Source organism: Anopheles cruzii, chromosome 3 (assembly GCF_943734635.1).
Source record: "Anopheles cruzii chromosome 3, idAnoCruzAS_RS32_06, whole genome shotgun sequence".
NCBI classification, from domain to species: Eukaryota; Metazoa; Arthropoda; class Insecta; order Diptera; family Culicidae; genus Anopheles; species Anopheles cruzii.
The window spans coordinates 65,958,696-65,986,688 of NC_069145.1; the positions used below are offsets into that span (position 1 = coordinate 65,958,696).

Here is a 27,993-nt window from a genome sequence, read left to right on the forward strand (position 1 = left end):
CACATCACAGTTTCGGTCCGGTCCGGCCCGGCTCGGCTCGGAAAACACTCTCCTATAATGTAGACGAAAGACACGCCACTAATGGAACGAGGGCTAACCTGACGCCTCGTCTTCTCGACGCTACGGTGCTGTGGCCGTCCTTCACTTTAGCTTCTTGGGCCCGAGTCCGACTGACGCCTGCCGATTACCCGCTATCGGTTGGATCACCACCGGTCTGCAGCAGCGGAGGCAGTACAAACAGCGGAGTGCAGTAATGCTCAGGTGTTTGCTCTCGATGCTCCCCCCCACCGGAACTCGACGGCTCTAGCCCAGCCCAGCCCAGCGTATGAATGTGGCGATGACGACGATGATGATCGTCATGATGATGATGATGAGGTGGAACTGCCCAACCGGCACGATACAAAAGGCGCACACCGAGAACGCCGTTGAGCTTGCTGGGCCGGTGCAATATGCAACAGAATGCAGCCCAGCCCGCAGCCCAACCCAGGTTCCTGGGTGCCCGAATGGCTGAATATCCCGAGAATCGCTAATGTGTGTGCCGTCGGTCCACGGTCTCGAGCCGTCGGAGCGGCCGAACTGCTGCGTACCTTTCGAGAGCGCTGATAGCATCGTCAGATCAATATTTGTTCGACTTGACTGCACACCCCGGACCCCGCGTCCGTTCCCCGTGTTCACGGTGCCGGGGCCGGGAAAATAGTAGTAGCACGCACCGGGTGCAGTGTTATTTGCATTTTCGAAACGAACAATTAGCAGCCAACATCGGAACGTCTGGTGTGTGTGCCCGGTCCGGTGCGTGCTTCCTGTCGGTGATTTACCTTTACGTTTTCTTTAATGACTCCTGCGGCGAACGGCCCTCCAGCTACCGGAGTTCTCCGTTGGGAGCACCCGAGTCCCGCGCCCGGAGTCCGAAATCCGAAAAATAAATTGAATGCGCATTATTAAATATTTACCTCACGTCCGCCCGGGGCCGATCGATCCAATCGACGTTTGTCTAATAAATCTTTCAGATGAGTTAATTTTCTGCCCACCGAACGCAGAGCGTCTCCAAGCTCCGCAGCCCGAAGCCGACAGCCCATTATTAAGCCGGAGCCCAACGGAGGGTGGCAAAAGACACGGAACGCAACGCAGCGAAGGTGGCCGGTGGCCATAATCCGCCCGTGGCCCCGCTGGGGGATTTATATAAATCGATAGTGTAATTAATAACGCAACGACGACGACAAGGAACCACTTTCCAGGAGTTGTTGTCTCCAAAGGGGGCGAGCGCGCGCGCGCGTTCAAAATACCTGATGAAGCGCAAAGCCCCGCTGGCCGCTGGTCCGCGGAAAATAAATGCCCGATTCCTACTCAGCTCCTTACCTTCAATGACATTCCAATTCCACTGATCCGATTGGCAGAGTTCGGCGGCTCTGCGCTTGCTTGCCGGCCGAACGCTCTGGTCCGCGAAGAAGATGTGACCCGCGGCCGTGGTCCACCCCTTGGCGCCCGTTACTGCTGTGCAACTTAGTAGCGAAGGCGAAGGCGACACGGAAGATGATGGTCCCCGTGGGACGCGCGCTTTGCCGGTTAGAAGTTGAAGATTCTTCTCGGAAGCCAAACGGAGGCCACACCGTGTCTCGATCGATCGTACTGAAGTTCAGCTGTGGCGTAGCGATTAGGGACCGGAACAGCTTCAAGATGATGGTACACAAAAACACAAACACTTCACCCTGGCCCTGCGTCTTCTTGCGATCGGGCTGGCGCTGACTTTAAGGAAGCTCGTGGCACCGATGGTCGCAATGAAGCAATTGCCCTTTTTGCGCCCTCTTAACGATGTTAATTGCTATTGTTTTTGCACACACACACGCACACCCTGGCCACCGGTGGCTGAATGACAGCAACGGAACTGGAACACTGGAACCGGAAACAATGTGACGGAAGCTAAGCGGGCGCACCACAAAAACACGCGCGCGGGCTCTCTTGGACCGTTTGTCTTAATTATGGTTCATTACGGATCCGGACGCGCCCCTACATCTCCGGCACTAGCGTCAATCGATGTTGTTTTTGCACAATTTCTCGATCAATCGCGACTCCCCGCCGTCGAGTGTGGGGATCGAATGACTAGACCACTGCTATGCTCACCGTTCGCCAACCAGGGAGTAACGCAAACGGCACTGGTGAGCACTCAAGATGAAACCTGAAATGGTTCGTCGAACGAAAGAGATACAATTTTAGCTTTAAGCACCAACCTGTGCGTACCACGCAAAAGTCAGTCGCCGTAGAACACTGAAGTGCTGGTTGCTTCACATTTGCATCCGCTCTAGGGATGCTTGCGGAGCGACAGAAGGGGGCCAACCAGCCTGCGGCCAGCCGCCCCGTCAGCCGGCCTCGTAACATGTCTGGAGAATATTGCAAAACTTCGGCACTAACTACAATTATAGTAACTTTTCCCGTGCCCCGTATCGGTTTCGCGACCGCCGCCATCAAAACCAGCGATACCGTGGCCCGGGCCATGCTGCGATGCGCACTGTTACAGTAGAAAGTATTCACCCACTACTAGGGCACAGTAGTGGTATGTGTAGTTTCGATCGCTAAATAGTAGGCTGAGCGCGATAAAATCAAACTGACGTTTGTTATGCTAATCAAGCCAACATTCGATAACTATTGAATCACCCAAGCCACACACACCGAAACCGGGGTACGCAAAGTTCTACGGAAAACGCTGGATGACCTGGTTTCAGGCTGCGGGCTGGTTTTCCTTTGTGTGCTAAAATGGCTCCTTTAATGAGTATACAAACATCATGCCAAGAAGCGATGCCAGCGTACATTTCCAAATCACTGTATCAACCTCGCTCGCTCGCTGTTGGCTCATGTAAAAGTTTTCCCAAAGCCAAGAGGCAGAAAAAAACGTGACGCTCCATGACTTCAACCCAGAGTTCCACGGTGTTACGGTAATTCGCAGCGCAAACCAGGGGCGTGCACCTGACGCCGTTGCGGCCGCGACAGCGTGGCGCAACCCGATCAAAGCTCGAATGTAACCTGGTGCTTCTTCAAACATTACAGAAAATTGCAAAAGTTTACCTAGCAACCCGGGCTGACTGGCTGGCTCCGGGGCTGGCAGACAAACCGTCGCGTCACACACTCGTCATCCGCCCGGGCTTCCCCGTTGCGGCCTGCGGACGGGTATATTGTTTTCGAATTTCCTAATTTGCATTCCTCAAGTTCGAAGTGCTGCCAAGTTTCACACCATTCGAGGAACGGGGCCCCGAAATCCGAAAGCCGGGAGTCGGAAGTGCATGCCGCATCGCTGACACCGTGAAAACGTGACACATCAAGGCGGGGCCGTCAAGGGAGGGTTGGGTCTTTTCGCTAGCTTTCCGACCGTACGTGACGCGAATGATTGAGCACCCGGACGGTCGCACGGAACCGGGCGGGGGGCTCTCCGGGCGGCTCCGGGAATCGGCGTAACGCTGCCAACCGAAATTGGCTTGCTGCGATATCACCTAACGAGGGCTTGGCGTCGTCCCGACCGCCATCTCACATACCGATGCAAATAACTATTCGAAACTACACACCCTCTCGGTGCCGGGTCGGGGCCGCAGAGTCCTCGGGGCCACCGGGGCGCGTTACCAGCAGTCAGGTGAACTTTGAACTGCCGTTTGCGGTCCGCTGGGGGGGTGGGCAGGCTGGAAGAAGGTGCAACCGGTACAATAATAGATTTGCATTTTCCACCGCTTACCAACTTTTGCGACAAAGTTCTGCGACTGTAAGGCGCTGCGCCGAATGCCTGTTCCAAAGGCCGGCGAGAACCGGTGGCATCCGGGCTAAACGTGTATGTGTGGGAAGATGGTGCAAATTTTAGCACCATGTCAAACCCATCTACCCGGGCCGCCGCCCGTCCATCGTGGACAAACTATCCAGCAGGCCCTATCCCGAGACGAGTGTGGCATCAACAGTGACTTAATAGGTGCATGCCAATGATGAACCTCGCAGGAACGACGACGACTACTACTGTTTGCCGCCCTTCAACGCCGGGGCACCAGAGGGCTCTCGACAAGGTGCTAATTATTGATGCCATCAAGCGACGGGTTAATCGGGCGGGCCCTCGACGCAAGAACACGACGACACGACAGTTTATCGATCCAACGGAACTACAAAGCAGCACACGGGTGGTTCCGGCAGCCGGCAAGTGTGCCCTTTCATTCGATTGTTAATGCGTACCCTTTCGCTCTCTCCTATTCTCTGGGCGGCAGGTTAGAAGTGTTTAATAATGGCAATGCCATGCCATATAGGTGGGGTAATCAGAGGGTCTATTAAAGACTTTGTTTGACCATAATCACTCCAAATGATACACTGGCAATGTGGAATCAACAAATTTGCGCTCTCGTCTGGCCAAATTAACAAGCCTTTTTCGCCGGAAAGTGTTATCCGAATATCGTAGCCGCCATCTTTGACATGATGACATCTGGACAGTAACGACCGCCGGTCCCAATTAGTAGTGTTACGATCGATCGAATGCCTGTGCTTGGTTATACAATGTAAGCGGCAGATGTAATCAGACGGCACTACAGGAGTTTGTTGCTAAAACACATGTTACGAAAGTTGAGCGCACGATCGGTTTGGCCAAAAGATGCCACGCACACCTGACACTGACCTACAGCAACGCAGCGGCGCACACACCAAACCAACCGGTTCCATCGATCGGTAAACAAATGACGTCAGACGTTAGCGCTTCTGGGCCGGCTGGTGGCAGTCAGTGTTGGTGAGTTCTGTCTGGGTCACGACGTCGTCGTCTGGGGAGCCGATCACCGATTTCGGTGCGAAAACTCGTTCTCGGCCGGTGCCGGGGGGAAAATTGAAAACTTACCGCCCCGTAACCCGTAACCCGGTGGTGGCCAAGTACCGTTCCGCGATCGCCGGGCGTCGAACACGCCCGCTCAGGGACGTTTAAAAACAATTTTCCACGATGGCGCGCGCGCGCGCACGAGCTTTTACGGTGTGTCTTCCGCGGCGTCTTCCTTCCACAGTGGCTCACGATTCGCACGAGACTGAGCGGCTCACAAATCGGAAATATAAACATCATTAAGCCAGTTCAGGCACCAGCCACCACCATCGTGTGGCCCAAACGGTAACCACCGGAGACGGAGCGGCACACGATCGTCCGGGGGTCCGGCGTGGAACGATCGTCGGGTGATCGGAGCGTAGCGGCGGTACGGGTTGGCACACGTCCATTACCCGCGCACACACATCGCGCACACACACACGCACACGATCGGGTTTCCATTCGTTTCGCTCACCTGTCTGCCGCCGTTTCGTTTCAGCTTTCTTCGACTGAGATTGGCCCCCACAAACGCCGCGTGAAGCGAGCTGATAGCAGGAGCAGGTTGAAGACACCGGGCACCGCCACACCAACCCAAAACAACGCGGAAAAATGCTTCAAACATTTCAATGCGCACACTGCTCCGCACGTGTACCGTTCCTCCGAAGGGAAAGGCCACCGCGGATCACGCGCAGAACCTACGAGCCTCGTCCAGCCGGCCTCGGTCTAGAAGGCGGGCTCAGGAAAACTGGTAATCAACCTGGTGCCGGATTTTAGGCCATCAAGACACGCTTCCCGAAAGAATGTGGATTATACGGTACCCCTGCTGCTGCTGCTGGGGCTGTGGCAATGTTTCTTCAACACGGCGTTTACTACTGCAACCTACGGATGCTACTTCTGCACCACCCGTACTCGATAATGCCTCACAGTCCTTCGACGATAACGGCGAAGATAAGACCTTGATGTTTGATGTGGTACTGCGTCAAACTACACCGAATTTCGCTGCTCGCTCTCTTTCCGATAAAATACGCCTGGCCGAGGCGGAACAGCAAAACAAATCTTGATAAGCGACCACGAGCGCACCGCACGAGATGAGTACTTTCGCAAGTTCTTCAATTTTCTTGAAAGAATTGATTTACTTTCACCTTCTGTGCATTTCAAATTGATCTGGTTTTGAATATTTTGGCCCGTTTCTGAAAAAGAACGATTCTCTTGTCTATTTTATTTGAATCATAGATTTCGTACAATTTGAATACATATCCGACGGATACAGAACAGATCATATCCTACTAACAACATTTAATTGGCCGTACTGTTTTTCATACTTTGAAGAGAAGTTTCTTGTTTCGGAAACCCAATACCTCGATGTTAAATTGTCTAAGCTTAAAACAGCTTGAGGGCTGAACTGGCTGAACTCCTGCGGAGTATCCCGGAATCGATTTCGCTCGAAAATGGCTGTGGTCTGTTTGGCGTAATTTCAGAAAGAATTAGATGAAGTGTTCGAAATCATATTCTCGAGTAACAAAAGTAGCAATACTACGAATTTGAAAGGTAACTGGAAGTGATTCATAGGCCTATAGGGCGACCATGGTACATTACAACATAAAAAAACTTTTTATTAATGGTGCAGAACAAATTTAATCAACGATATCCTACGAAGTTCTTCGATTCTCATCTGCTTAAGACAAGAAATCAATTCGTGTTAGAAGTTTTCTTCTGCATCTTCGGACGAAGCCAGCCCATGTTAACAGTATGATTATGATCTTTCTGTAAAACGATGACAATGATCTTAACAATGATCGTTATTACCTCTGCGAAAAAAGCATGGGCCCGCCATTGAAATATCAACTAATCAGAGTTAGAGAAAAACAAGTTCTACTTTTTTACTACTTATTGACATCATCCATGAATTTTATTGATAGAAAATTTTCCCGATCTTGCTCCAAACCTCATGCACAATTTAAAATCAGCTTCATTCCGCTCTTTATAAACTCCTTTTATGCATCTTAATTCCTACCTCACCGAATATGGTTTGATTTTGACTAATACGTCATACAATATTTAACCTCTATTCAGTTAACCGCACACAACCACTGGCTCTAGACCCGACCCGAACTCGTGTCGGTGCAACGAAAGAAATTAATCACGGATAAGTATGACAAAGCATAAAAATCATCCTCTGAGACGGGAAATACAGTACACTCGTTTATTCACTTCAAAATTATCCGATAAGGTATGAGACCTGAGACCTCCACCCCGTGGACAACATATCGACGACATCACGCTTTTACTTCTTTCGGCCGTGCACGTGCTGCGTAACGCCATCAGCAACATCACCAACCGCGCTGCCCCCAAAAGTACATTCATGTGCGTGATTCAATTTGAATCGCGATCCCACACCGCGGCCCACCGAAACCACGAAAACTTTCGCCCACCTGGCCACCGACCTCCGCGCTACGTTCATTCACTGTTCCGCCGTGCCGTGACACTAGTGGCGGCAGTGGGGCGCGTGAGGTGGCAGCATAAAAACCGTGCACTGGGATGCGGCCACTGCCATGGCCATGTTTTCGCAGGCCGCACCCCTTCACTCGCCGCACGCCGCCGTTCGCTGTTGGTGGTAAATATTGTTTCGCTGTCTGCTTTGCGTCAATAAAAGCATAACAAACAGCGCCGAGCACACACACTATCCAGTGCCACTACACACAAAAATCCGGCCAGCGGAAAATTAATGTGGCCATGTGGGTGTCGGTGGGTGGAAGTGGCAACCATCCTATACGACCATACGATATCGCACACCTCCTCCGCACGCAGCACAATGCGGAAGCCTGCGGAAAGAAAACATAAAAGAACGAAAGCCGAAACCCGAGACGCGAAGCACCGTGAAAAGCCACCATCATCGTCATCGTTCTGGCCGCGGGTGTTGGGTGGTCGCGTGCTACCATCCCTTTGGGTCGTTTCCCCTGTCACGCGTAAACCGGCATGCTTTTACCGGGGAACGGAAAGCCAGCGCAGCTTTCGGTTACTTCCGGTCCGGGGAGCCTGCCATTAGGAGCGAAGATAAATCGACACCCGCGTGATGCAGAACTCGGCACAATGCCTCCGTGTCCGTGCGTATGTGTGCGAGTGAACGAGCGGCTGTTTACATAATCCATTGACACCGATGTCCTGCTATTTATAGGCCATATCCGGTGCAGTGATACCAAGAAATGGCTAATGGAAGACGTACTCGCTCCTACGGGCGGCCTTTGTTGTTGTTTACCCCTTCCAAACGACCGATGCGGGCCGGTTCGGAAATGAGCTTTTCCCGGTGGCCTTGAAGCTTTTCATGGGTCACACTACGGAAAACCAAACCATTTTCGTGATCGTGCAAAAGTGGAAGCAAAAGAAAATGCTGCACACCCACCAATCCACTGCACACGGTTCGAGCGGCCGGAACGAGCACTTCTTCACTTTTCACAATGCGGCACGACCGACACAGACAAACAAAACAAACAACAAACTTTTCACGGGATCCCCGAATTTCCACTGTAATCCTGGTGGCCCTCTGGCGGCACGGGTCGAAATCTTCCTCAGCCAAGAAGCAAACCATCAATAATCAAGAAAGCTCACAACATTCAAGCCACAAGTCGGCATCGCTGATTTTGACACTGCCGCTGTCAAACGGTGCTGTGGCCGTCAAACCCAGCAATCGCTCTTTCAGATCCGCCATTTGTTCGAACCTTGTTGTCGGTCCGCAGTTTACTGATTAAAAGTAAGTTTTTACCACCGAAACGAGCCAACCCCTCGAGTATTTGTCACGCTGCACGCAAGCTGACCGTCTCTTCTTTCGACAGCAACCGAAAATGGAGAACGATGCCGGAGAGTTCGTCGATTTGTACTGCCCTCGCAAATGGTAAGTGAATGCGGTGCTTCGGGATCACTATCGTCAACACGTGTCGAAAGTGCTGCACACCGTGTGCGGCGTTTGCTGGTGCTTTGGCATGGAAAGTGTCGTCGCATTTCGGTTCCGGGTTGTGTTACCGCCAAAAGCCATGCCGGCGAATCGTATTGTGTGGCCTCGCGATTGGCGAACATTTGTTTACGTGGTCTAACCTCACTTTTCGCATGGTTCTTCCAGCTCGTCGAGCAACCGCATCATCCACGCCAAGGATCATGCCTCCATCCAGATCAACATCGTAGATGTAGACCCTGAAACCGGCCGCATGCTGGACACCTCGAAGGTGTACGCCATCTGCGGCGAAATCCGCCGTATGGGAGAGTCGGATGACTGCATCGTGCGACTGGCCAAGAAGGATGGTTTGGTTTCAAAGTAAGTAGTGCCCCTGGTGTGAATGCTTCCGATTCGATTGATAGATGCTCAAATGATGGATCCATTTCGTTTCTCTTCTAGGAACTACTAAATACAATATACTTGTATGAAGCTGAGGGGCATGTGAATAAACTTCCGTGAAAAAACTAAACAGCACCCGTGCACGAACTCGAATTGATTTTCAACTGACAGGCCTGATATGATGACATTCTGCTTTCTGCTAACGGATAACATGCATAAAATTTCGATTTCAGTCATTTAAATTCGGATTTTGTTTTATTTACCAAATTAGATTCCATAATTGATTCCGGATTTTGACAAACACGAACCAAATCGTGCGAAGGGCACTCATTCGATTTGTTTGAGTTACCGAACTTCGTTGGAAGAGATTTGAGTACCGCAACGAAAAATACCAGTTTTGCGGCGAAATGCTGAATGAGAGGTTTGTTTTCGCTCCAAATAAAGCTTTGGTTTTATACGGTTCGCATTATTTCGTGCCCGTTGGTACGTATGTATGTGTGTGTTGGTAAGGGACGGTCGTTCTGTGACCATTAATATGATGAATATTTTGCTGAATAACAGCGTTGTTAGTTCGTACGGTGAGCTAGAACGAATGCAACCATCACAGCGTGCGCTGAAAGTGAATATTTTCTCTCAATTATCCCGTGCGGATAGGTCGGATGAAGCGATTCGGGAGCCAGACGGACGCAGTAATAGCCCGAATAGTGTAAATACTATCCGCCAGCTATGGAAACGTCATCATCAGTTATCATTCTCGATTCCGACTCCGAAGATGGGGTAAGCGAAAAAGTGTCTTTTCTTTCGGTCTAAGTACGCGCTCAAACAAGGAAGGCTCAGCGCGTAGCGAGCGACCGAGCGAAAGGCGAAGTGCGAGAGCGCCACGAGCCACGACTAGCAGTGTGTGTGCTGCCTCGAATCCCGTTTTCACGCACTGTGATGTACAAAGTGTCAGAAAACGAAAACATTCTGCCGACATTGGCGAAAATTTGAGTGTTGCGATGGACCGCGAAAATGCATTCACCGACGGACACGCTTCTTTAAAATTGTTTCACTTATTCCACTAACGGGTTACTGGTTTTTCAGTCCTCCACAATACAATCATCGATTGGTGCGGAGCGGAAACGAAAATGCAGCGTAATTACGGCAACACCAAACTGCACCGCGGCGACATCGAGTTTGAACGGACAGTTAGTTGAAACAGCACACGGTGTCCGAAGCCAAGAGTCGGAACCGGTTAGGAAGCGCATCAAACCGATCACGGTCGCATCGAGTCTGCCGCCAGATGGCAACCCGTCGCCGGCGCACCCAAACAACAATAAAGTTCAGATGGTGGCGGGCGCGAATGAAAACTTTGCCAAAATTACCTACTCCGAGGACTGGGAGCTGGAGATGAAACAGTACCAGCGCGAGCTGAACGGACAAACTCGAAAGCCAGCAATACCATCGGGAGCCACCAATACTACCAACGATGATTCGGAATCCGCCAACCGGAGCACTCCTGAGGCACGAACTGTACCGCAGGGGGCGAATGCCGCAACGAGTGGGAAACCGAAAGGGGAGAAGAATCAGATTGGCAAGGATTTCGAACGGCTGCTGGACGCCTGCCGGAAGGCGGACCCATCGCAGGAAATGGAAACACTCATCCAGAAACGACTGATACGGTACTATGAGGTTGTGCATCCGGATTATGTGAATTCGAAAAGCTTCCAGAAGGCGGTCGCCGCCACGACGGCCGACGTGCTTGCGAATCCCGATCTCGTGTTCCTCAAGCTGGCCAGCATCGTGGAAGAGCTGAACGCAAGACGAAAATCGGGGCCGGTCCTATCGGAGCCGAAGAAGGGTAGCGATGGAACGTGCAGTAGCGGTGGTCCAGGAGAAAATACGACAAGCACACGGAAAGATAAACAGATTGCCCGGCTTAACCGAACGCTTTACCTTCTGAAGAAGCGTATCCAGCAGCTGGACGAGGCAGACGTAGATTTCAACGATGACGGCAAATCGGCCTACGTGATGGTGCAGAAGTACAAGAAGCGTGCGTTTCAAGTGTACGAAAAGTTGTGCGATATTACCGGCGAAAGCAAAGACGCACACCGGCTCGTGAAGAAACCGATCCAGTTCCAGGAAACACAGTACCCGGAGTTCAATCGCACCATCCAGCTGTTTGTCAACCGAACGGACGCGTTTCCCGATTTTCGGGATGTGCTCAAGTGCTTGGAACACTGCAACAGCAAGTATGAATACAACATGCGCGACGATCAGATCCAACGGGTGGCACACGACGCATTCTTCAAGGTCGGCAAACTGCTCCAGAAACGCCGCAAGACCGATCTCTACGAAACGGTGTCGTACTACGCCAGCGAAGAGTCTGATCCCGCGCTTGTGGATCACAAGTTGCAGGAGAAGCTCGAGCAAAACCGGAAACACTATAACAAAGTGGGCGAACTGATTGATAAGTGAGTTAAATTGTCCTCTCGCGTGCGCAACACGAGTTATTTCCACTATTCACAATGCGAATTCCCATTTCTTCCGTAGGTTCGCACAGGTACAAGATGCACCCGAAGAACTACCACTTCCCGAAAATGTCATACCAACTCCCCGACCCGATGGTGGCACGGAGACGGGCCAAAATCCACCACAATCGCAGCCATCCAGCAGTAGTAGCCATAGTAACAATAGTGACAAAGCGACTAGCGTGACGAACGCAACCAATCAAGAAGCTTCCGTTGCTTCGACCAGCAGTAGTAGCCAACTGGGATCCGCAGCCGATAATGGTGTCACTGTGGTAGAAGATCTTACCGACAGCGATGACAGCGGAGATGTTACCGACAGCGACGAGGAAGACGATGAGGACGAGTTCGAGGGAACCACCAAGGAGAACGTTCGGCCAGACTGCTTCGAAGATATTGTGATTTCCGACGACGAAGAGCTGCTGGTGTCTTAACATACGTTGAGCGTTATGGTAGGAAGTAGCGGTTGTAAATAGAACGTTAGTGGTAAGAAGATTGATCCGTTTTTTGGTTACCTTACCCCTCTGAGCTCACAGTTGCATTGTGGAGGACGCTAAATTCTCTAAAACTTTTTGTGTTTTGTTTTGAAATTTCTGCAAACCCGTTCCGTGGGCCGAAGTAGAAGAGAGAGTTCCCGCGGTCCGGTTTTGTGTGTCACTGCGCACTTGAATTCGCTTTATGGACAGTTACATGTCTGCGACTGAAACACGAAAGCTTTCCAATCGTATTAACGGAGGTGTATCGAGGGACAAAACGAACAGTAAAAACGCCCAAAAGTAGCTGCAGATTTTCATTGACCAGTTCTGTGTACAAAGTGAAGGCAGAATAAAATCTAAACGGCGGAAAGATATTTTTCAAACGTAATGCTACCGCAAGGAACATCAGCTCTCACTCGTTGCTCTTTCCGAAATCCTTTAAAATTGCTTTCGTAAGCGGATGGTCAATGTTCGCCAAGTTCTCCACCAAATCGAAGTGATCGAGCCCTGTTAGAACCTCCAAATCGCAAGGCAATCCATCCGACGTCAAGTGTGTCCGCATCTGCGACGCCATGCTACGGAACCGGTCGCTGTCGTGCTCGGCAGCGTACACGTGAAACCGCAACCCGTCGAATGCGGCCGACTGCAGATGGCTGTACCGTGCGAACAATGGCGATAGGCGACGCACGTTGTTATCGTTGAGACCGAGTAGATTTTCCTTGTTGACGCTCGTCGTGTAGCGCAGTTCGTCCACGGTGTAAACCCCCGAAATGAGGTACACATCCTTCAGGAGACTAAACTCTTCGCTAACGGCACTTTTGAATTCGTTGTCGAGCATGCTGGCGATCAGGTGAGCACCGGCCGAGTGTCCGGCTAGGGCCACGTGGCTGGAAATGGCGTTTGAAAACATGAAATGTTCCATTGAGCAGCGTTCACTGCGACGGTCTTACTTAATGCCCTTTTCGGTGGCGTAATTTAGCACAAATTCACCGGCCTTTTTGATCTGTTGCACCAACTCTTCCAGCGTGACGGACGGACACAACTCGTACCCAACGACCATCACCCGGATACCGCGATCGACGAGTGGCTTCGCCGGGTAGGCCGAAGTTTCCTTCTCCAACATTTGCCAGTAGCCACCGTGAATGTACACGAACAACGGTGCATCATCCGGGAGATTCTCACCGTAGATATCTACCTTCTCGCGATCACCGCTACCATATGCGATGTCGAGTCGTGTTTCTAGTCCTGCCCTGTTCTGGTTACTCACTGTGAACGAAAGAAACACCCGTTCCTTTACAAAACTGACCGTTGGCCGATCGCGCCGAGATTCACCTTCTTTCGCGAAGCTCACATGATGATTGATGACCTCAGCCGGCGTTTGAAAGCGCACACTCCACTCCGAGGGCGAGTATTGCTTCTCCCAGATGGCGAGCGTTTCTGCCGACGGTGGCTTCGTTAATTGATCGTTACTGCTCATGCCGGCCGAACAACCTGATTTCGATGCACGATCGCGAAGAAACTGTTTCAGCATGCTCAACCGACCGGCCGGTTCAGCTCGCCTCTCCAACGCGCCTTCAACAAACGGCGAGACGAGCTGCCAATCTGCTACGCGCGCTAAGCAGAGGACAAATAGTGCCCAGGCCACGGATGACCTGCCCGTTATCAGCCGACGGTGCGGCGCAATCATGTGAACAACCATGTTTTGAGTATTCTATTTAACTTTGCCTTTTTTCTTCACTCTCAGGTCTGCCTTATTGCGGTTGACATTCGGCTCCTTTCTGTCTTTCGAGTCACACTCCGAAAGAAACGGCTGCTGGATCGAATTACACGTTGCTCCTGGTGATGAGACCGACTTGGTCGGCTTTGTGTGAATCCCTTCCTTCCTGCCAAAGAAACCCTACACGTGGATAAACCCGGGGCGCTAAAGCTGCTCATGCACGACCATTGAAGGGCTACGTGCCTAGAAAGGTGAAACAATCGAACTAACCGATATACTGCGAACACAGCTCTTCCCGCGCTTCTACGTTATCTCTGTGCCTCCTTGTTCATTCCGAGTGGCTGATAATAGTTATCAAACGCCGATCATATTGCCCATCACTAAAGCTTGTTTGAAGCCAAATCAAAATCGTTAATTGATTTGGTACCCTCATCGCCATCGCTAACGAAGGTTACATTCTTAACTGACCACGTCACATTTTGAAGACCTTCTAGTCCACTGGTAGTGAAGACCTTTTTTGTGCAACTTCTAGTTTGCGTGGTGTCGGTGTCACGCAGCTGGGCATAGGTTCGATTCTCCAGTCGTCCGGTTGTCACGTAGCTGGCCTTGCGCTCGATTGGGGCGGTGCTAACAACCCCGCCCGTAAAAACCACATTGTTACAGAAAACAATAGAAGGTTTACTTTGCCTCTGTTGCAAGTCAAGTCCGCTGGGTGGTTGCCATGGCGAATTAAAAGAAGCAACCTAGTGTGCATATGGATCGTAAAGTGAAACATGTTTCAGACGGTACTACTAGGCACATTCATTCATTAAGTAAGACCGTCGCAGTGAACGCTGCTCAATGGAACATTTCATGTTTTCAAACATCATTTCCAGCCACGTGGCCCTAGCCGGACACTCGTCAGCATGCTCGACAACGAGTTCAAAAGTGCCGTTAGCACATCCTGAAGGATGCGTACCTCATTCGGATGTGCCTCGTAGTAGGAACTTTATTAATGCGTCGTCCTACATGGGGACGTATCGTTTTTAAATAATGTGGCCTCCGAAGCACCGCCCCGTTTTCGTTGTTTTCCTCTCTATGCTCCTATGCTGGGGGTGCCCGGTGAAGCCTGATCTTTACTCATGATGGCTCTAATTTTTTTCATCCCCAACATTTTTAGTTGGATTTTCGTTTGCTTATTTAATGAATCAATGCTACAACCGCCCGCCTGCTACCGGATGATCATCGTCCTACACACACACACCATCAGCCATTGTTTACAGCGGACTTTGATTGCGAAACTCTCCCATCAAGCCCACCTCGAACCGGATTCGATCAGCTGAGAGCGCGTGTCGAACACTTCAACATAGTACAACTTCGATCAGGTCTGAAGTATCACACCAGGCAGTGAAAACATCACGCACGCATTTGCTGTCATAAGGCGCAAAGAACAAAAGGGAAAGAAATGGTGATGAAACAATCGTCTAGCAAGATTGTGATGTAGCTCATACGCAACAATTTGATGAGGTGTTCACCCGCGGAAGTGATGAGATAACGCGGAGATGGTTGAATTGTGCCCAACCAAAATTGCGCGTTCATTGCAATATCGCTAGCCAGCAACTAGAGACGGTGGATCTGGAAGTTAGTGGACGATGGCTGCTGCAATCAAAGCCTGGTTTGTTCCCTCATTGGCCAGCAAGCACGGTGCAATTCGAAAGGCAACAGCTGCGCCGATCACCGGTACGGGCCACCGCCAATCTCACCACGAAGCACACGATCACGTCGAGCAGCACGATCGCAAACATGGTGTAAGTATTCGGCTGGTCTCGCGTCACGCAGAGTGATCAAAGTTCAACTTTTATCGACTCGACCCGTTTTCAGGTGGAGGAAGTACGCATTCCCATTCCGTACGGGGAGATCGCTGGCAAGTGGTGGGGACCGAAAAATGTGCGGCCCATCGTAGCGCTTCACGGGTGGCAGGATAATGCGGGCACTTTCGACCGGCTGATACCGTTACTTCCGAAGCACATGAGCTTCCTGGCGTTGGATCTGCCCGGTCACGGACTGTCCTCGCGAATCCCCGACGGTATGATGTGTCATGCGCTCGACAACACGTTCGTCATGTTTTACCTCATGCGCGAGTACGGCTGGAAAAAGATTTCCTTGCTGGGCCACTCGATGGGGTCCATTCTGTGTTTCATCTTTGCCGCCACGTTCCCCGGTAAGGTGGATTTCTACGTTGGAATCGATGCGCTGAAGCCACACATCCCCGACCCGGAAAAGTTTCCGTCGCGGCTCGAGAAGCGTCTGCCGCAGGCACTGCTGGCCGATGTGAGGAACCGGGAAAAAACCGAGCCCCCGAGCTATCCGTACGGTGAGCTAATAGAGCGATTGCACCTGGCCACCAACAAATCGGTCAGCCGTGAGGCGGCCCCCTTTCTGCTGTACCGGAACACGCGCAAATCGAGCCTCCACCCGGACCGGTACTACTTCACGCGCGACAGCCGACTAAAGTACAGCCTCGGGGTCGGCTGGGAGCAGGCAATCAATCTCGAGTTTGCCAAAAGGGTTACGATGCCGTATCTGTTCATCAAGGCGAAACACTCGCCGTTCTACGAGGAGCGCAAGTACTTTGACGAGTTCATCGAGGTGGTAAAAGCCAACAATCCACAGTTTGAGCTGGAATTCGTCGACAGCACGCACCATCTGCACCTGACGGAGCCGGAGAAAATTAGTCCCATCATCAGCAAGTTCTTGGTCAAACACTGGAAACACGACGAGGAAAAGTGATCTTCTATCTCACGTTTGGAATGGTTAGATTTAAATGTGTAAAACAAGGGAGTAAAATACATATTTAAAACTTTCGATAACCGTAACATCCCCCTTTGATCTGTGTGAACGAACGGCCACATCAATATTAATCTCCTTGTTGAGGCCTGTGATAAGAAATGAATTACATCTTGCACGAGTAAAACGTGGGAGATATGTGACTCTCGCGGGAGTATCAAAGTCCGCTTCAATTTTGTTTTAGTTTGTTTTCCCCCTTTTTGCAGACGTATGACCAATCTCAGCATTGAATTCAAAATTTAAAAAACTCTAATTAGAGTAATTTTATGGAATACAAAAAAAATTTTGATCTGATGCAGTAGAAAATGCCTGTTACCATTCTGCTGCTGAGTTTGTTGCATTATTGCGGAACATAGTTCGTTTACTAACCGCGTTGCTTTACGTCGTACCATGCACAGTTAAGCGAAGCATAAAAGCAGCATCATGCCGCGTGCGATAAGCACGTCATCATGCGTAGCGGAACCGCGCTCTACGGAACATTCACAGGTCCGCAGTCGTTGTTGTGTGCCGTTACGGGTAAGAACCAGCCCCATCGACCATGCCGGAAGTTGTGGAATCGAATCGGACGTCCGCGGGGCACGAAGACGACCATACGCCAGGTGGCAACCCGGAACCGCATCCAATGATTAAGTTCATTGAGCTGCAGGATAAACAGAACAACGTAAGCACATCGTTTCTGCTGTGCTTTCCGGCATGTAATGTGGCCCTATCCTTTCGTTTCGGCAGGCAGCGGAAGTACAAATTCCAATTCCGTACGGGAAGGTGTCCGGAAAATGGTATGGTCCCCAGAACGTTCGCCCCATTTTGTGCGTCCACGGGTGGCTCGATAATTGCGGTACGTTCGATCGGCTGCTCCCGCTGTTGCCGGAAGAAATTAGTTTCCTCGCCATCGATCTGCCGGGCCACGGGTATTCGTCACGCGTTCCGGACGGTATGAGCTACTACCAGCTCGATTGCATTCCATTGTTGCTGTACATTATGCGCGAGTACGGCTGGTCAAAGGTGTCCCTGATGGGCCACTCGATGGGCGCGATCATTTGCTACATCTTTGCGGCGCTCTTTCCGGACAAGGTGGACATGGTGATCGGACTCGACGCCCTGAAGCCTCTGAGCTTCCACCCGGACCGGTTCTCGGTGCGCATGAGCAAACAGGTGCAGAAGTTCATCGAAGCGGACACGCGCAACCGGGAAAAGTCGGAACCACCGTCGTACGCGTACGAAGAGATGGTGGACCGGCTGTACGAGGGCACGGCGGCTTCGGTTACGCGCGAAACCTGCCCCTATCTGCTGCAGCGCAACATCAAACCATCGCGCAAGTTCCCCGGGAAGTACTATTTCGATCGGGACAATCGAATGAAGTACAACGTGATCCCCGGATGGGCGGACAGTATTAACGTCGAGCTGGCGAAGCGCATCACGGCCCCGTTCCTCACGATCAAGGCTCACGATTCGCCGTACGCGGGTTCGCGGGAAGGCTTCGAGAAGATCGTAGCGGTGCTCAGGGAATCGAACCCAAGGTACGAGGTGAAGTTCGTGAAAGGATCACATCACGTGCACCTGACCGAACCGGAGAACGTGGTCCCGTTGGTGGTAGAATTTTTGCGCAAATACTGGAACAAGGAACCGGAAATTGTGCACAAACTGTGAACCCGTGGTAGCGGCGCTTGGATAGTGTAACCGGGATTAGGATTTACTTAACGTTATTACAGGAACAAATGGAAATAAATAGACGCTCACAGTAAACCCCAATTGCCTCATGCGCGGAGCGTGCATTAGTGTGCGTAACATCAGACACGTTTTATTGATGTTTACTACATATCAAAGTTCACAGTTCAGCGTAGTCTTTACGTCGGGATGAGTGTGCACATTGGGCACTGAGATAAGATGCTGATAAAGTTTGGCCTCAGCCATTACTGGCCACTTGCGTGGCTTTCAACGGCACGCTAACACAGCATTTAGTTCACAAGAACGGTCGTCAAACGGTTCGTGCAAAATGGACATCGACAGAGAACCGATCGAGACTCTCGTCGAGAGACACGATCGTAAGCATGGTGTAAGCATTGCGTGTACTTTTAGCTTACAAAGAGGAATAATCACCCGGTTCCCGGTTTTGTTTTTGCAGGTACAAGAGGTCCGGATACCGGTGCCATTCGGCGAGATCGCCGCCAAGTGGTGGGGTCCACGGAACGTGCGGCCGATCGTATGTTTGCACGGTTGGCAGGATAATGCGGGCACGTTCGACACGCTGATCCCGATGCTCCCGGACCACATTAGCTTTCTGGCCCTGGACACACCGGGACACGGCTACTCGTCACGCATTCCCCACGGCATGTCCTACCAGCCAATGAACGTGTTCTACATGCTGAACTTCGTGATGCAGGAGTACGGTTGGAAGAAGATCTCGCTGATGGGCCACTCGATGGGTTCGGTGCTGGTGTACGCGTACGCATCGATCTTTCCTACTCGCGTCGATTTTGTCGTCTCATTGGATGCGCTAAAACCACAGGTACTGTCCAACGGTGTCGTTGTGACGATGCTGGCCGAACTGACGCCCGAGCACGTTAAGGCGGACCTGCGGAACCAGCAAACCTCCGAACCACCGTCGTACACGTACCAGGAAGCGATCGACCGGCTGTACAATGGTGCCGTCAACTCGATCACTCTTGAAGCATGCCCTTACCTGCTGCAACGCAACGTCCGCAAGTCGACAAAGTTCCCGGACAAGTATTACTTCTCGCGCGACAGCCGGCTAAAGTACGGCACCGGGTTTCTGTGGTCACAGGAGCTAAACCTGCGGCTGGCCCGCAACCTTACGATGCCGTTCCTGTTCGTGAAGGCTTCCGAGTCACCGTACTGGGAGAAGAAGCAGTACTACGACGAGGCGATCGAGATTCTTCGGAGCAATAATGCCCACTTTGAGCTGCAAGGCGTTGAAGGTACGCATCACGTTCATCTATCGCACCCTGAGCGCGTCGCACCGATCGTGTCACAGTTTCTGCGCAAGTATTGGCAAAAGGATGAAAACGTTTCGAGCAAATTGTAATGCACTGGTGGGATGTTGGGCTTATCGGTGGGTGAAAAGATAAAATAAATTAAATTACATTTTAATAAACGAATAGCTTACAACAAACGTTTCTTTCAGGAAGATAGAACGATTTTTTTATATCCGGATCATCGAGGCCTCGTGTTTAGTGCGAAATTCAAAGATTGTCAGACCAATTACTGTTGTGGACCAATCCGATAAACATAATCGAAGATGACTAACAACGCGATAATGCTGGTTGTGGGCGGTTTTTCGTTGTGGGGTTTGATTGAACCGCTCATTTTCGAAAAGCAATTAAAGCCACGACCTAGCGTTAGAAAGGTTTACTCCCCACCAGCCCCCAAACGGGGGAACTTAGTATCGTGTCTCGTCACGAAACGATGATCTTCACATTCGTAGCGATGATCGTCGCACTGTTCCACTATTAGTTTGAACTTCGCATCCGCCGCACGCTCCCTCTACGAGAAGTATCTACAAGGTGCCGTTCCGGAGTTTACCTCAAAGTTATTAACCGAGTTGGGTGCCCGTTAGGCCCCCGCTAGACGGAATCATGGCGGAAGAAAAATTGGGAATGGTACGCAAAAATGACGAACGGAACAATGTGAGTAAACGTTGATGGCACGGGGGAGCCAGTTAGGTCAGTAAATCAGCAAACCATCCATGTGTCCGCAGGTTCGTGAAGTGCGTCTGTCGCTCCCATTCGGTGATCTGGTGTGTAAATGGTGGGGACCAAGCGATGTGCGGCCCATCGTGTGTTTGCATGGCTGGATGGACAATGCCGGGTCGTTCGATCGGTTAATACCTCTTCTGCCATCGGAGGTGAGCTTTCTGGCAATTGATCTTCCCGGCCATGGACGATCGGCTCACCTTCCGGTGGGCACTGCATACCACACTCTGGATGCGTTACGAATTCTGCTACACCTAATGCAGTTGTACGGATGGCAACGGATTTCCCTCATGAGTCACTCGATCGGAGCGGTGGTGGCATTCGTGTTCGCTGGGATTTTTCCCGATCGTGTCGATTTGCTGATCTCGTTCGACATGCTCAAGCCCTTCATATTGGATCCGGACATGTCGCTTTTTCTACTTGCCGATGCCATCCCCAAATCGCTTGACTTCGATATAGGTTCTCCGGTTCGTCGATCCTCCGAACCAACCTACGAATATGACCGGCTAGTGGAGCACATGCATGTCGGTTTTCAGGAATCAATTAGCCGCGATGCAAGTCACTATCTGCTTTACCGTGCACTCGAACCGGTCACCGATCGGCCGGGTTACTTTCGGCGTCGGTTAGATCCGCGTGTCCGGCACAACCCGGGGTTGGTTTGGTCCCACGATCTTAACCTGGAGATTGCGCGACGGATAAAGGTTCCATTTCTTTATCTAAAAACTACCGAAACACCGATCTTCGAAGATCCACAGTACCATCAGGAAACGATCGACGTGCTCGTAGCGCACAATGAACAGTTCGTGCAACGGACGGTCGAGGGAAAACATCATGCCCATCTCTCCAGTGCGGAACGAGTGGCACCGTTGGTGCGCGAATTTCTTGCCCAACACTGGGCGAGAGAAAAGTGTTCGCTGAGTAAATTGTAAGCAGCGAAAAAGAGGGTAAAAGCTCAATTGCTGTACCATATTTTATAGGTGGGCCATATCCAGTTGGTTGTGGTGCAATGGTCGGTGGTGTTTTACAATGTTAACGGTTTAAACTATTCAATAAGGGGGGCCCCAAAAAGAGACGAAAATAAAGGGTGATAAATAACTCACCTGGCCAAGGGTTTTATGGATTTGGTTTTCTAAACCTTCAATTTTTGTTTCGGATAGTCGGTCACGAGGATCCTATTAAGTTTTGCTAACATTAATTGCGAGAATTTCTCCCTATAAGAGAAAACGTCAATCATTTCAAATTAAGCAAGTATTTACCAAGTTTATTAGCGACGTAAGGTTAGTTTGCGTGCGATAGCAAATTAACTTACCCTCATTCGTGCATCATTTCCACTCTCGAGTTAAACTTCACGGAACGTTCGCCTTTCGGAACGATTTCTTCGCTCGGGCACGACACGATACAGTCCTCGTAGGTCCACTTGGGGAAAACCCGTTTGTAGAGATACAGCAGCGCCGTATCGTGCGACTTGAGCTGTGCATCGAAGATGCACTTCATGTGCCCGTGCGTGCCAAGCGATTCCTTGATGTGTCCGACGCGGCCAAGTTTCGTGCGCAGCTTGCACGGCTTGAAGTAGGCGATATCTTCCGGGTTGAAGAACATAAATCGGATAGTGGCCGATTTCCGGTTGATCTTGAACGGATGCCCACTCAGCACGACCCGCTTCAGGATCACCCGATCCGGATTGCAGCTGATGACGCTTCCGGAAGCAACCATCCCAAGGGAGGTGTCCGGATTTTCGCGGAAGCACAGAATCGGCGCCGGCGGAAACTGAATCGGTGCAAAGAACGTTGCCACGACGGCCGCGCCGGGCCGGAAGAACCGTTCGTACTTGTGCTTGTCACCGTTCGTGTGCTGGCTGTAAATCGGGTTCACGATGAAGCGCCGAAAGCCGCACTGTACGATCAGACGTTCTTTCGATTTGATCGGAATCATCGAGTTGGGCGTACGTTTGAGGCAAACATTCATCACTGACATTTGGTGCTCGTGTGGCAGCAAACCGAAAATGATCACACGATCAACACTGCCCGCGATCGACACGAAAGCGTTCCACAGATCTTTCGGCACATTCCTAATCAACAGCATCACGTACCAGCCCGGCATGGCCACATCGTCACCTTCCTTTTCTTGAGCCTCACGCAAAATGCGGCGTTTGGTGCGATCAAAGTTCTGGAACTGATAAATTCGGGCATAATCGAAGGGGAGATTTTCCTTGACGTCCCACGCAGACGAGCGGAACGACTCGAGCCCACGATACTTCCGGAACCGGTCACGAGCCGTGGCACCGTCCGGTGTGTCGATCTCGTCCGGGAACACCTCATCATCTTTGGCGGCCTGCACTTTCGCCAACGTGCTGCGTTCCTCCTCCATATCCATCTCCTTATCGTACCGTTCAGCCGTGACCGGCACATCCGACGATACGCTCACTTCGTCGTATTCCTGTTCTTCCTCTGGGTCCTCCGCCACCTTGCTTTCGGTGTCGGACTCACAGGACATATTATCGTCCCCGCTGCCTTCACTGTCATCTTCTTCATCGTCATCCACTTCCTCGATATCGGGAATCCAGGACGCTTGGTAATCACTCATTCCTTTCGGTACGCGCTTTACGAGCTTCTTTTTTGTTTCTACAAAAAAAACGGAACCGTTATTGATCGAGCTTGCAGTTTGAGGCGCCCATCGTCGCTCACCTTGCCGTGAAGCTGCAATTTCTTCCTCCGTTGGCCATGTTTGCTCCGCGTCCATCGCATCGGGAACGTTTTCCCGTTGCAAGCTAGTTCGTCGCTGGGGATCGGAGATCAGCGTTTCGCGCGCCGTATCCGATGACATTTCGCCATCCTCTGGCTTTCGCAACCGGTACGGATCGGTCGGAAAGTAGATCGCTTCCATTTGAAAGTCACCCAGTCCCGGTAGGTGAACTAGCTGATTGACGGACAGTGGAACTCCGCGCAGGAACCCGCTTACCCTGAGCATGCCCATACCTTCGCCGGGTGCTGCTTCACCGGTGGACGGCGTAGGGTCCGGGATCGTCTGCGGAATGAAGTCAACCTTCTCGCCGAGCAGATGCGGTCGGTTCGCCCGATTGTGTTGCACTTTGCGCTTCTGGCCACCGATGCGACGTAAAAGATTCAATCCATCGGCATCCGACGCAAGTAGCATTACCTTTTCGTCCGGAAGTACCGTTGCGATCGTTTTCTGAACGTTCGCCTTCACCTGCACACGTTTCTTCGGTGCGATCGAATCCAGATCCATCAAGCAGACCATCGGTGTTGGTAAGCCTTGCGTGAGGGCCATATTTAGTATCTTTGCTCCCGCCCTGTCAATCAACTCATCTGATTCGGCGGCGACGGCCGTTAGCAACAGCACAACGGAGTCGCACACTTTCAGCGCATCCAACACACTCAACTCCCGCCCGTGGCCGGACTCTGGAACGACGAACGAAAACCGTTGCCGGAATCGAGGGACACTAAAACAAAAACGATGGATATCAACCGAGCCTCGGTGGTGGTGTGTGTCGTCTCGGTGAAACTTACTTCATGTACCGTATACGATTCGAAACCTTCTTAACGGAGGCTTCGGGATCGCAATTTTCGATCAAGGCCAAAGCCGTGTTGGGGTCGATCAAATCGTTCAGCGGTAGTACGCAGGTCAAAAATGGTGCCGTCAGAGCACCACCGATCGCTCGCTTCAGCGCGATCGCTTCTTGGCGTTTGTTTTTGCGAATCTGATTCGCTTGCTGACGCCGCTCATCACGCGATTGCTGACGATTTGCACGCCGGGTGAGCGTCTTCAGATTCACTTTACCTAATGGAGGGAGGCAAAACAAAAAGAACTTATGCAAAAACCTCTACCAGCAATCGTTCCGCTGTACCACTAACCTTTCGCGGCACGATCCAATTCCCGTTTCGACGAGTGTTTACCATGCTTGTGGCCCTTGTTCGTCTGCTTCAACGCACCCGGACGATGAATGGTTTCGAGGCCCATCGCGAACGATTCCACTGTTTGCTATTTTTGCACGATTTTACCGATTTTCCTACACTATCCGCGGAGGCACATGTTTCACGTGCCGAATGGGCAAGAACAAGAAGAGTGAGGTTAGAAACAATGTTATGATTTTGCGGATGAAGTTGGCATGTTGTGGCCCGGTGAAAAAGAACACACCACCCACTGAACAACGAGGAATGTTGACCACTTTTTATGCCTTGTGCGCGACGTGTGATGAAATACTGGAAATAATTTTATCACGCTGATGGCCAAAGCTGAAAAGGAAACTTCCACGATACAATTCGATAAGGAAGGGTGAAGATTGCCAATTTAATGGCGCACCGGTTTACTCGGAACCGGCAGTTTGCAGTTCCTTTTGCTTCTGTCACGCTACCAAGACGATCGATCCTTAAAACGTCAGACAACCGCGACGATTACAATCATTCCGGAAAACTTTCGCCAACCGCGATTCCGTAAGCCGCACGACCAGTACAAATCGACGCCGAAATGATACGTTCCAGTGCGAGAATCGCTCGCTTGCCCCTGCGAAGCATTGCCGTGGCCACACTAAACAATCAAGGAGTAAGTTAGATTGAGTCGCGGGTTAACCAGCCATCAGAATCAGAATACTCATGTAATCTTTCCAGGGGCTGTTGCAACCGAGTGCAAACTTGCCATCCGCCACACAGGTCCGTTACCGCTCCACACCGATCAACACGGTCGTTATGTTTGTGCCGCAGCAGGAGGTTCGTGAAACGCGGGCTTTTGCCACGATTCCCATTTTATGATCGCTAATTCCGTTCCAGGCATGGGTCGTCGAGCGGATGGGCAAATTTCATCGCATCTTAGAACCGGGTCTGAATGTGCTCCTGCCCGTGATGGATCGCGTAAAGTACGTACAAAGTCTGAAAGAAATCGCCATAGACGTCCCGAAGCAATCGGCGATCACGTCCGACAACGTTACGCTCAGCATCGATGGCGTCCTTTACCTGCGCATCCTCGATCCGTATCTTGCCTCGTACGGCGTGGAGGATCCCGAGTTCGCGATCACGCAGCTCGCCCAAACGACGATGCGATCGGAGCTGGGCAAAATGTCGCTCGATAAAGTATTCCGGGAGCGCGAGTCGCTCAACATCAGTATCGTGGAGTCGATCAATAAGGCGAGCGAGGCGTGGGGCATCTCCTGCCTGCGGTACGAAATCCGTGACATTAAACTGCCGAGCCGCGTGCACGAAGCGATGCAGATGCAGGTCGAAGCGGAGCGACGGAAACGGGCGGCCATTCTCGAGTCGGAAGGTGTCCGTGCCGCCGACATTAACGTGGCCGAAGGCAAACGGCAGTCACGTATTCTCGCGTCCGAGGCACAGAAACAGGAGGAAATCAATCGAGCCAATGGTGAAGCTGCCGCCATCATGGCGTTGGCCGATGCACGGGCCAAAAGCTTGCGAATCGTGTCCGAATCACTGTCCACCGAGCACGGGCGTAGTGCGGCTTCGCTGAGTGTGGCCGAGAAGTACGTGGTAGCGTTCGAGAAGCTGGCCAAACACAACAACACTCTCATCGTGCCATCGACCGCATCCGACGTGACGTCGATGGTGGCACAGGCCTTGCAGATCTACAACAATCTCTCCAACAAGTCTTCGTCGTCGGCCGTTCACCAGCAGCACCATGATTCCCGCGGCAGTGGTGTGGATGAGCAAACGATGGTTCTCAACGAAATTGACCCACTGCCGCCAACGTATGAGAGTCACGCGGACGTCGGAGGCAAGAAGTCGCCGGGCAGTGGCAGTACAATGAAATAAAAGTCGGTCCCTGTAACGCGAATGACTGAACCGCGCCAATTTGTTTTCTTAGGGCGAGGCAAAACTGAGTTGAATGTTCGAAACATCGAGCGCCATGGGAGGGCATTTGATAATGGAGCCACTGAATGGAAAAGCACCATTCGGTACGATACTTGTTAATGTAAATAAAGTTCTAGAGTGAATACGTGGAAATTGAGAAACAGTCTTAAAATCAATCATTAAATGTGTGTCATCAATATCGAATGCACTGTCAAGATTGAAACAATTTATTGTGATCGTTTAAAAATATTTTCTTGTATTTTCGAAAATTAATAACCATGTTCAAACTCTGTAAATTGTAAAATTTGCGTTAGTATCCTTAACGTATTGGCTCAGGCACCGTTGTCCAGCAGCACATCTTCGGCAAATGTTCCAACGGCAAAAATCTGTAAAAAAAAAAGGACAAAACGAATTGTTGTACTATCAAACATTCTCAAAATGTATGTCAGTTCCTCATTCGAAAATAACCATGGAACTTCTTATTAAAATTTTTCGTGGATTAAGTAAGATTTAGCGATATCTTATTCGGCGTTCCTTATGGTTCCATGACTAAGTATCGTTATCAGTTTCAGTTCAAATCGTTCACTGTTAATGCGTACAGGTCCGTGAATATAACTTCATGATGATAAGAGGCTACGTGGTTTAAGGGAATTCGAGGACAAAGGAATTGATGGAACAGAACATATGCTTACCTCAAGTGGCATTCGAACAAGCCCCGATAGTAGACGACCAATGGAGCTCAAAACTGGAATGGAGAAGAAACAGATCGCTATAAGTAACTGAAATTCTTAAGTATCAGGTACGCTAATCCAGATTTGTTTAAAGTTGTCTGTCGCCGATCAATCATTCGGCGGAATGATTTATCCACGTTCAGACCTGTTGAGCTTGATAATAAATGTTGAATCATTGTTTTCATTTAAAATATATATTTCATCACACAATCTCTATTAACTTATCCGTATGAATACTTTTAAAATGCTTACCTTTCTGAAAGAGGTCCATCATCAGGAGTTCTTCCACCGTTGGTCCAGTATCCCGTCCAGTTACCTAAGCTATCGGTCATCGGGAAGAGATCTGCAGCAAAATGCCACTACGAACTGCGTGCCAAAATCAAAACAAATAACCAACAACGACCAGGGGGGGTGTTTTGTTCTTTTTTAGTCTCGCATGTTTCATTATTGAAAAAATAAACGAAAATATAGCTCCGCCCGGTACATGGTCCGAATTGAATCGCCGGCCGCTAGAGGATACAAATCGATATCAATTGTTTATAAATAAAAGTAAAAAGAAGCAATCATTTGTTTTGAATGGTTGCGACACACCGCCACAGCGGCTGCCGGTTTTCTTTTCTCTCTATTTGCTGTTCTTTCAATCATCAACGGCATATTAATATCTCTCTCTTTAAGTCCTTTTGCACTTCGAGCTGTTCGTCAATGTGCAATTGTCCTGCCTTCCTCTCCTTGATCAATCACCAAACATCACTCGTCGATCACTATCAATCTGCCGGAAGGGAGAGGAGTGTGTTCTTTTGCTGGTATTTTGGGTGTGTGTTTGCTTCGTTCATGTAATATGTACTTGGTATAATTAATGGATGTAACACGCTGCTGTTGCTGCTGGGAAAGGGGGTGCGCGTCAAGCGGCTTACAGCTTGTCCAAGTACTGCGACAGATCTGGCAAACCTTCCTTCAGACCCTTGCGCTTACGGATGTCCTGGATGATCGAGAACGGTTTGCTGGCGGCTTCGGACGGGTCACCCGGCAGGATCTGCCAGTGATCGAACACGCACTGCGGGAAGGCCTGTCCGCCAGTGTTG

General features: G+C 50.8%; 10 protein-coding genes across 11 annotated transcripts in view; 7 read left to right on the top strand and 3 right to left on the bottom strand.

The window, feature by feature from the left end:
* The first annotated feature begins 8,488 nt into the window (after positions 1-8,488).
* Positions 8,489-9,311, top strand: LOC128272039 (40S ribosomal protein S21). Its single transcript, XM_053009751.1, has 4 exons — positions 8,489-8,546; positions 8,629-8,687; positions 8,913-9,104; positions 9,186-9,311. Exons 2-4 carry the CDS (start codon positions 8,638-8,640, stop codon positions 9,193-9,195), a joined length of 252 nt encoding a protein of 83 aa, XP_052865711.1. The 5' UTR covers positions 8,489-8,546; positions 8,629-8,637; the 3' UTR covers positions 9,196-9,311.
* Positions 9,312-9,713: 402 nt separating this feature from the next.
* LOC128275356 (daxx-like protein) lies at positions 9,714-12,499 on the top strand. The gene is made up of 3 exons (XM_053013833.1): positions 9,714-9,902; positions 10,209-11,578; positions 11,658-12,499. The coding sequence occupies exons 1-3, from the start codon at positions 9,852-9,854 to the stop codon at positions 12,064-12,066; spliced, it is 1,830 nt and encodes a 609-aa protein (XP_052869793.1). The 5' UTR covers positions 9,714-9,851; the 3' UTR covers positions 12,067-12,499.
* On the bottom strand, positions 12,317-13,987 carry LOC128275357 (kynurenine formamidase). The gene is made up of 3 exons (XM_053013834.1): positions 13,441-13,987; positions 13,059-13,374; positions 12,317-12,995 (listed from the first exon to the last, which is right to left on the bottom strand). Exons 1-3 carry the CDS (start codon positions 13,805-13,807, stop codon positions 12,521-12,523), a joined length of 1,158 nt encoding a protein of 385 aa, XP_052869794.1. The 5' UTR covers positions 13,808-13,987; the 3' UTR covers positions 12,317-12,520.
* Positions 13,988-15,259: 1,272 nt separating this feature from the next.
* On the top strand, positions 15,260-16,671 carry LOC128272282 (probable serine hydrolase). Its single transcript, XM_053010059.1, has 2 exons — positions 15,260-15,612; positions 15,686-16,671. The coding sequence occupies exons 1-2, from the start codon at positions 15,457-15,459 to the stop codon at positions 16,592-16,594; spliced, it is 1,065 nt and encodes a 354-aa protein (XP_052866019.1). The 5' UTR covers positions 15,260-15,456; the 3' UTR covers positions 16,595-16,671.
* A 495-nt stretch (positions 16,672-17,166) lies between these two features.
* LOC128271779 (probable serine hydrolase) lies at positions 17,167-18,378 on the top strand. Its single transcript, XM_053009415.1, has 2 exons — positions 17,167-17,312; positions 17,378-18,378. The coding sequence occupies exons 1-2, from the start codon at positions 17,190-17,192 to the stop codon at positions 18,296-18,298; spliced, it is 1,044 nt and encodes a 347-aa protein (XP_052865375.1). The 5' UTR covers positions 17,167-17,189; the 3' UTR covers positions 18,299-18,378.
* Positions 18,379-18,386: 8 nt separating this feature from the next.
* On the top strand, positions 18,387-19,694 carry LOC128271780 (probable serine hydrolase). Its single transcript, XM_053009416.1, has 2 exons — positions 18,387-18,704; positions 18,774-19,694. The coding sequence occupies exons 1-2, from the start codon at positions 18,645-18,647 to the stop codon at positions 19,692-19,694; spliced, it is 981 nt and encodes a 326-aa protein (XP_052865376.1). The 5' UTR covers positions 18,387-18,644.
* A 550-nt stretch (positions 19,695-20,244) lies between these two features.
* On the top strand, positions 20,245-21,290 carry LOC128273984 (probable serine hydrolase). The gene is made up of 2 exons (XM_053012064.1): positions 20,245-20,295; positions 20,367-21,290. Exons 1-2 carry the CDS (start codon positions 20,245-20,247, stop codon positions 21,288-21,290), a joined length of 975 nt encoding a protein of 324 aa, XP_052868024.1.
* Positions 21,291-21,611: 321 nt separating this feature from the next.
* On the bottom strand, positions 21,612-24,413 carry LOC128271480 (pre-rRNA-processing protein TSR1 homolog). Its single transcript, XM_053009036.1, has 4 exons — positions 24,234-24,413; positions 23,889-24,159; positions 23,046-23,821; positions 21,612-22,982 (listed from the first exon to the last, which is right to left on the bottom strand). Exons 1-4 carry the CDS (start codon positions 24,337-24,339, stop codon positions 21,673-21,675), a joined length of 2,463 nt encoding a protein of 820 aa, XP_052864996.1. The 5' UTR covers positions 24,340-24,413; the 3' UTR covers positions 21,612-21,672.
* Positions 24,414-24,786: 373 nt separating this feature from the next.
* LOC128272526 (stomatin-like protein 2, mitochondrial) lies at positions 24,787-26,317 on the top strand. The gene is made up of 3 exons (XM_053010351.1): positions 24,787-24,921; positions 24,987-25,085; positions 25,146-26,317. The coding sequence occupies exons 1-3, from the start codon at positions 24,847-24,849 to the stop codon at positions 26,139-26,141; spliced, it is 1,170 nt and encodes a 389-aa protein (XP_052866311.1). The 5' UTR covers positions 24,787-24,846; the 3' UTR covers positions 26,142-26,317.
* A 1,006-nt stretch (positions 26,318-27,323) lies between these two features.
* Positions 27,324-27,993, bottom strand: part of LOC128274096 (eukaryotic translation elongation factor 2) — a 5,102-nt gene continuing 4,432 nt past the window's right edge. For both annotated transcript variants that reach the window (XM_053012182.1, XM_053012183.1), the window contains exon 5: positions 27,324-27,993. This exon is cut by the window's right edge and continues 3 nt beyond it. In XM_053012182.1, the coding sequence (XP_052868142.1) occupies positions 27,822-27,993 (172 nt within the window). In that variant the 3' untranslated portion in view covers positions 27,324-27,821.

Coding starts and splice junctions, on each gene's coding strand:
- LOC128272039 (XM_053009751.1), top strand. CDS start 8,638: ATGGAGAACGATGCCGGAGAGTTCGTCGATTTGTACTGCCCTCGCAAA. Junction 8,688..8,912: donor TTGTACTGCCCTCGCAAATG/GTAAGTGAATGC, acceptor TGGTTCTTCCAG/CTCGTCGAGCAACCGCATCA.
- LOC128275356 (XM_053013833.1), top strand. CDS start 9,852: ATGGAAACGTCATCATCAGTTATCATTCTCGATTCCGACTCCGAAGAT. Junction 9,903..10,208: donor ATTCCGACTCCGAAGATGGG/GTAAGCGAAAAA, acceptor CTGGTTTTTCAG/TCCTCCACAATACAATCATC. Junction 11,579..11,657: donor GTGGGCGAACTGATTGATAA/GTGAGTTAAATT, acceptor TTTCTTCCGTAG/GTTCGCACAGGTACAAGATG.
- LOC128275357 (XM_053013834.1), bottom strand. CDS start 13,807: ATGGTTGTTCACATGATTGCGCCGCACCGTCGGCTGATAACGGGCAGG. Junction 13,375..13,440: donor TGTGAGCTTCGCGAAAGAAG/GTGAATCTCGGC, acceptor TTTCGTTCACAG/TGAGTAACCAGAACAGGGCA. Junction 12,996..13,058: donor GCCACCGAAAAGGGCATTAA/GTAAGACCGTCG, acceptor CGCCATTTCCAG/CCACGTGGCCCTAGCCGGAC.
- LOC128272282 (XM_053010059.1), top strand. CDS start 15,457: ATGGCTGCTGCAATCAAAGCCTGGTTTGTTCCCTCATTGGCCAGCAAG. Junction 15,613..15,685: donor AGCACGATCGCAAACATGGT/GTAAGTATTCGG, acceptor ACCCGTTTTCAG/GTGGAGGAAGTACGCATTCC.
- LOC128271779 (XM_053009415.1), top strand. CDS start 17,190: ATGCCGGAAGTTGTGGAATCGAATCGGACGTCCGCGGGGCACGAAGAC. Junction 17,313..17,377: donor TGCAGGATAAACAGAACAAC/GTAAGCACATCG, acceptor TCGTTTCGGCAG/GCAGCGGAAGTACAAATTCC.
- LOC128271780 (XM_053009416.1), top strand. CDS start 18,645: ATGGACATCGACAGAGAACCGATCGAGACTCTCGTCGAGAGACACGAT. Junction 18,705..18,773: donor GACACGATCGTAAGCATGGT/GTAAGCATTGCG, acceptor TTGTTTTTGCAG/GTACAAGAGGTCCGGATACC.
- LOC128273984 (XM_053012064.1), top strand. CDS start 20,245: ATGGCGGAAGAAAAATTGGGAATGGTACGCAAAAATGACGAACGGAAC. Junction 20,296..20,366: donor AAAATGACGAACGGAACAAT/GTGAGTAAACGT, acceptor ATGTGTCCGCAG/GTTCGTGAAGTGCGTCTGTC.
- LOC128271480 (XM_053009036.1), bottom strand. CDS start 24,339: ATGGGCCTCGAAACCATTCATCGTCCGGGTGCGTTGAAGCAGACGAAC. Junction 24,160..24,233: donor ATTGGATCGTGCCGCGAAAG/GTTAGTGGTACA, acceptor TCCCTCCATTAG/GTAAAGTGAATCTGAAGACG. Junction 23,822..23,888: donor AATCGTATACGGTACATGAA/GTAAGTTTCACC, acceptor TTTTTGTTTTAG/TGTCCCTCGATTCCGGCAAC.
- LOC128272526 (XM_053010351.1), top strand. CDS start 24,847: ATGATACGTTCCAGTGCGAGAATCGCTCGCTTGCCCCTGCGAAGCATT. Junction 24,922..24,986: donor CCACACTAAACAATCAAGGA/GTAAGTTAGATT, acceptor TAATCTTTCCAG/GGGCTGTTGCAACCGAGTGC. Junction 25,086..25,145: donor TGTTTGTGCCGCAGCAGGAG/GTTCGTGAAACG, acceptor ATTCCGTTCCAG/GCATGGGTCGTCGAGCGGAT.